The 6,356-nt window shown below is 52.4% G+C and overlaps 2 protein-coding genes across 2 annotated transcripts in view; one reads left to right on the forward strand and one right to left on the reverse strand.

Annotated features, from left to right (window-relative positions):
* The window catches only part of EMWEY_00043110 (hypothetical protein, conserved), a gene marked incomplete at both ends in the record, with an annotated part of 2,276 nt that extends 2,135 nt beyond the window's left edge, over positions 1 to 141 (forward strand). The window contains one exon of the mRNA XM_013478949.1: positions 1 to 141. This exon is cut by the window's left edge and continues 713 nt beyond it. Coding sequence (XP_013334403.1) covers positions 1 to 141 — 141 coding nt within the window.
* A 453-nt stretch (positions 142 to 594) lies between these two features.
* EMWEY_00043120 (hypothetical protein, conserved) lies at positions 595 to 4,117 on the reverse strand (the record flags this gene model as incomplete). Its single annotated transcript, XM_013478950.1, has 4 exons — positions 595 to 1,815; positions 2,408 to 2,635; positions 2,823 to 2,975; positions 3,176 to 4,117. The coding sequence occupies 4 exons, from the start codon at positions 4,115 to 4,117 to the stop codon at positions 595 to 597; spliced, it is 2,544 nt and encodes an 847-aa protein (XP_013334404.1).
* Between the last annotated feature and the right edge of the window lie 2,239 nt (positions 4,118 to 6,356).

The following is a 6,356-nucleotide window of genomic DNA, read 5'->3' on the forward strand; positions in this document are numbered from 1 at the left end:
AACCCCACAGCAGCAGCAACAGCAGCAGCAGCAGCAGCAGCAGGTGTTGCTGTTGTTGCTACAACACATTTGCTGCCTGAGCAATTAGATGCTGCTGCTGTACGTGCAGGTAGACTAGACAGTTGGCTGCAGTGGGGCTAATCTTGCTGCTGCTGCTGCTGCTGCTGCTGTTGCTGCTGCAGCAGCTGCAGCAATTCACTAGACAACCTGTTGAGTATAGTGCAGCAGAGTCACTCTGCGCTTTTTTTAGCTGCTGCAGCAGCAGCAGCAGCAGCAGCTGCTGCTGCTGCTGCTGCTGCTGCGCAGGAAAGACAATTGTTTTGCGTTTAAAGAATTGTATATGAGGCAATGCATGCATTAATGCATGCAGCAGCAGCAGCAGCAACTGCTGCTGCTGCTGTGCTGCAGTTTCTGCACTGCAGCAGATCGTTGTGTATCTAGTGTAGTTTAGTTGCCTAAAGCGACAGCTGCTGCTGCTGCTGCTGCGCATGCAACAGGCAGCAAGCAGACGAACAGCAGCAGCCCAAGCTAGTGCTGTTGCTGCTGCTTACCAGCAGCAGCAGCAGCAGCAGCAGCAGCAGCAGCAGGTCTTGGTTACTCTTGGTACCCATCTGCCCATGCATCTGCCTGATGCATGTATTGCTCTAGCAGCTCTCTTGCTGCAGCAACAGCAGCATGGCAGCTAGCTGCTGCTGCTGCTGTTGCTGCTGCTGCTTGGTTTTGTTGCACTGCAGCAGATGCAGTCTGCTGCAGTTTATGTATGTGCTGCTGCAGCTGCTGCTGCTGCAGCACAGAAAGGAATGGGGCCCCAATAAAGGCAGTTAGCTGCGTTTTTGCTGCTTTTGCTGCAGTATGCAGCAGCTCAAGCTGCTGCTGCTGCTGCTGCTGCTGCTGCTGCTGTTTTTTTTTTCTTTTTTTCTTTTTATCTATTTCTTCATCACTACTAAAGATAGAGGGTTCGTGCTGCTCTGCTTCTTCCTCCTTTTGCTGCTGCTGCTGCTGCTGCTGCTGTTGCAGTATCTGCTGCTGCAGCTGCTGCAGCGGAGGAAGAGGAGGTACAGCTAATGTTAACTGCAGCGGCAACCAATTAACTAAGGATACCTGCTGCTGCTGATTCATTACCTGTATACCTATCCAGTATATTTGCTGCTGCTCTAGCAGCAGCGGCTGCACTCCTGCACAATCAATAGTAGCAGCAGTGCTGCTGCTGCAGTTGCTGCCAGCAATTGCTGCTGCTGCTGCTCTTGCTATATCATCTTCTGCTGCAGCAAGTAACACATCCTGCTGCAGCACGCTGCTTAGTCCTGCTGCTGCTGGCTGCAGAGACACAGGGGGGCCCCCCCTTATAGGCCGGTGTACGTACACCCAAATCCTTGTTATACACCGGAATGCTGCTGCTGCTGCTGCTGCTGCTGCACCATCCTCTGCTGCTGCACTCACGCATGCAGCCTGTACGTACACCCGAAAGGCTCCCGTTGCACGACGACGAGGCAAAGGCTCAACAGCAGCATCAGGTATATAACTACTTGTAGGTAACTGGACCCTGCTGCTGCTGTTGTTGCTGCTGCTGCTGTTGCTGCTGCTGCTGTTGCTGTTGTTGTTGTTGCTGCTGCTGCTGGTGTTCGTTGTAGAAGACACAGATGTGCCATTTGCTGATGCTGCAGATGCAGCAGAACCACCAGAAGCTGCTGCTGCTGCTGCTGCTGGTGCTGCTGCTGCTGCTTCTGGTGTAGGAGGAGGGGGAGGTGCTGCCCAAGTTAAATCCATAGAACGGCTTCGCAGCAAACGCAGCGCCTCTGTGCATGCTTCCTCATACTGCAGCAAACAGCAAACAGCAGCAGCAGCAGCAGCAGCAGCAGCAGCAGTAAGAGCAGCAGCAGCCATAGAGGGACGTATAACAGGGACAGCAGCAGCAGTAGCAGCCTTGTAGAGAACAGTATAGGCAGCAGCAACAGCAGCAGCAAGATGTAACACGCCACATCCAGTAGCAGCAACAACAGTAGCAGCAGCAACGGCAACAGCAGCAGCAGCAGCAACAGCAGCAACAGCAGCAGCAGCAGGACGTACAGCCTTAAATGCCTCATTAGCTTGCTGCTGCATTTGCTGCTCTTGTGAATGAAATTTATCAGGGTGCAGCAAAGCCCGCCATTTCTTCCTTGTTACTGCTACCTGCAGCAGCAGCAGCAGCAGCAGCAGCAGCAGAAGCAGCAGCAGCAGCAACAGCAACAGCACACACAGCAGCAGCAGCAGCATAATGAGAGACAGCAAAGTAGCAATCTGCTGCTGCTTCTGCAACTGCTGCTGCAATTATTCTAATTGGTGCTGCTGCTGCTGCTGCAGTTGGTGCTGCTGCTGCTGCTGCTGTTGCTGCTGCTGCTGCTGCTGCTGCTGCTGCTGCTCTACGTACAGTTTTTTCTGTTGCAGTTTGTGGGTTAATGCCAAGAATATAAAAAGGATGAGCAACAGCTCTGCTGCGTGCAGCAGCAGCAGTTGCTGCTGGGGTACCAATCATTGCTGCTGCTGCTGCTGCTGCTGCTTGCTGCTGCTCCTGCTGCCGCTGCAGCACGAATTGGACACAGGCCCTAGAGAAGGCATTCCTTCTTTGTATCTCTTCTTGCTGCTGCCGTACCCGTTCCTATAGCACAAACAGCAGCAGCAGCAGCAGCAGCAGCAGCAGCAGCAGCAGTAATACGGTGCAGCAAGAGCAACAGCAAATCATACAGGAGCATGCTTTGTGCTGCCAGCTCGACCTATTCTGCTGCAGTAAGAGCAGCAGCAGCAGCAGCAGCAAGAAACAGCAGCAGCAGCAGCAGCAGCAGTACCTGTTCAGCTCTCCATCTGTCTGCTGCAGCTCGCAGCTTTGCCTCTGCTGATTTTGCTGCTGTTGCTGCTGCTGCTGCTGCTTCAGGTGTCGATCCAATTAGCGGCAGCTCCTGCTGCAGCAGCGCGAAGGCACGGCCTACTTCTTCCTCTAGCTGCAGCAGCAACAGCAGCAGCAACACAAGCAGCCTCATCAGCAGCAGCAGCAACAGCAACAGCAGCAGCAGCACCCTCATAATCAGTAGCAGCAATTGCAGCAGCAAGCTCCTCCTCCTGCTCCTCCTCATCAGCAGCATTAACAGCAGCAGCAACAGCAGCAACGACAGCAGCAGCAGCAGCAGCAGCTGCAGCTTACTTTATTATTATCTGTATTAGGCAGCATAGTATCTAATGGCTGCAGCTGGCTGCATGCAGACAGCCGCTGCACGAGTTTGCTGCGCTCTGCTGCAGCAGCAGCAAAATAGTGTACCCATTGGCGCAGCAGCAGCAGCTGTTTGCTGCAGCGTCTCCATAGAGCATCGTTATCTGCTGCTGCTGCTGCTGTAGGTGCAGCAGCAGCAGCAGCAGCAGCAGACGCCCTGCATGCAGATAGCAGCTGGCATACTGCAGCAACACGACGCTCCATCAACTTTTGCCATTCCTTGCTGCTGCTGAAGGTCTCATCTGCTGCTGCTGCTGCTGCTGCTGCTGTTGCTGCTGTTGCTGCTGCTGCACGTAGACCTGATAGATTAGAGAAGAAGAGACGCATGCATCTGCTTGCTGCTGCAGCAGAATCAGCAGACACAGCAGCAGGTACTTGCTGCACTTCCTGCAGCAAGGAGACAAGCAGCAGCAGCAACTCCTGAGACAGCGTGCCTCTACCTAATACATCATCTAGTCCTGCTGCTGCTGCTGCTGCTGCTGTTGCTGCTGCTGTTTCCTTGCTGCTATTGTTGCTGCTATCTGCTGCAGCTAAACGTGCCCGTTTGCTTGGCGGAGACTGCTGCTGCATCTCTTGCTGCTGCTGCTGCTGCTGCTGTGAAGGACGCTCGTTCTCTGTATCCCCTTGCTGCTGCTGCTGCTGCTGCTGCAGCTTAGCTGCTGCAGCTGTGTCATCATTAGATTGTTCCTGTAGGCATTCATCGAGCAATCCAGCTAATGCATGCAGCAGATCCTGCTGCTGCTGCTGCTGCTGCAGCAGCTTCCCTTCCTTAAGTGCTGCTGTTGCTTCTGCTGCAGTATAACCATTCTGCAGCAGCCGCAGCAGCAGCAGACGGCATGCAGCAACACCTGATTGGCTAGTAGTGCTCTCTTGCATGCTGGGTAGGCCTGGACAGCAGCAGCAGCAGCAGCAGGGTTTGCTGCTGTTGCTGCTGCTGCAGATGCTGCTTGGTGTAATCAGGTGCCTCCTGCTGCTGCTTGAGCAGCAGAAGGATAGGGGAACAGCAGCACGTTGGCGCAGACGGCAGTCGCGCTGCTGCTGCTGCTGCTGTTGCTGCTGTTGCTGCTGTTGCTGCTGTAATTGCTGCTGCGACTACCGTTGCTGCTGTTGCTGCTGCTGCTGCTACTACTGCATGCAGCTAGGAGGGAGGAGGAATAAAAAACAGCAAGAGAGGAGAGTCTCTCTTATGTAGACATGCATGTGTAGTACCAACCCTGCAGGGGGGCGGTTTGTGCTGCTGCTGCTGCTGTTGCTGCTGTTGTTGCTGCTGTTGCTGCTGTTGCTGCTATAATTAGTCTAAATAACTGCAGCAGACAATATATTATTGCTGCAGCAGCAAAGAAAAAAGAAAGAAAGACACAAGGGGGGCATCGAGTCTTAAGGGTGGTGAGGTCGGTGGGGCGCGATTCCTAGCTGCTGCTGCTGCTGCTGCTGCTGCTGCTGTTGCTGCTGCTGCTGCTGCTGTTGCTGCTGTTGACACCTTCATTATAAGAGGCAGCAAGTGTTAATTAATACATTTAAACAATATTTATAGAAGGTTTGCTGCTGCTGCTGCTGCTGTTGCTGCTGCTGCTGCAGTCTACAGGTGGTCACCATACTGGAACACACGGGAGCAGCAAGAGCTGCTGCCGTTGCTGCTGTTGCTGCAGAGCAGCAGCAGCAGCAGCTGCTGCTGCTCTATAAATAAGAAGAAATATAATCTTTATTTAATTCATATATAGTATTATTAATTATCTGTTTAATTGTCTTAGGGTTTGCTGCTCTTGCTGCTGCTGCTGCTGCCTCTAAGTAGGGTCGCAGATCCCTAGCTGCTAGTTGCTGCTGCTGCTGTGCTTCGGGACCGCAGCAGCAGCAGCAGCAGCAGCAGCAGCAGGAATTGCTGAATATAAACGACAGCAGCAAATCTTTATTTAATTTTGTCTTCTTAAGAAGATTTAGTTTTCTTAGTCTCTGCTCCTTAGGGTCATTGATCCTTATTCCCCTGCTGCAGTAGCAGCAGCAGCAGCAGCAGCAGCAGCAGCAGCAGCAGCTCTAGCGGCAGGCAGCCGTAGCTGCAGCAGCTGTAGCTGCAGCAGGAAACTGCTGCAGTTTGATTATTCTGTATAACGAGGGCATTGATGCTGCAGCAGCCTTTCTTAGCAGCAGCAGCAATGCAGAAGATCGGTGCAGCAGCAGGAGCTGCTGCTGCAGCAGCAGCAGCAGCACTAGCAGTAGCTGGAGGAGCCACTGGAGCAGCAGGAGCAGCAGCAACAGCAGCAGCAGCAGAACCTAGATCATTAAAGAATATTCCTGCTGCATCTGATGGATGGAGTTGGATACATCTGCTGCTGCTGCTGCTGCTGCTGCTGTGGTTGGCTGTATGTACACTGCACACCTTCTATGCAGCAGCAGCACTACGCTGGGTTCGTGTTGCAGCAGCAGGATGGGACAAACTGACGCAGCAGCAGCAGCAGCAATTCGCTCCCTTTAAGAGAAGTGATTGGCATAATATCTCCACCATTAGGATTCTCCTTGGCGCATTCTTCCTTGTAGGGTTTAGGGTTTAGGGTTTAGGGTTTAGGGTTTACGAGGGTTTAGGGTTTAGGGTTTAGGGTTTGGGGAACAGAGGGAGACCTTGTTGTATGGGTTCAAGGGGAGCTTGTTGCTGCTGCTGCTGTTGCTTCGGAGGCGGTTGCTGCTCTTGTGCTGCTGCTGTTTGCTGCTCTTGCTGCTGCTCCTACTGCTGCTCCTACTACAACTGCTGCGACTCCTCATGCTGCTGCTGCTTCTGCTGCTGCTGCTGTTGCTGCTGCTGCAGGCTCCTATCCGCTTTGTGCTTCTCCTCCACCTGTTGGTGGTGCACGACATCTGCATCCGTAAGCCGCAGCAGCAGCAGCAACAACAACAGCAACACTAACAGCAGCAACAGCAGCAACAGCAGCAACAGCAGCAGCAGCAGCAGCAGCAGCAGCAGCAAGCTTGTGTGTATTTGTGGTGTATAGGGAGCATTTCCTTTTTATCTTCTCTAATAAACAAAGAAAAAAAAGTTGACGGGTAAATCTTTTTATTAATTAATTAATTAATTAATTAATTAATTAATTAATTAATTAATTATATTTATTTATTTATTTATTTA

The sequence above is a fragment of the Eimeria maxima genome, genomic scaffold (assembly GCF_000499605.1).
Source record: "Eimeria maxima Weybridge genomic scaffold, Emw_scaff786, whole genome shotgun sequence".
In the NCBI taxonomy this organism is placed as follows: Eukaryota; Apicomplexa; class Conoidasida; order Eucoccidiorida; family Eimeriidae; genus Eimeria; species Eimeria maxima.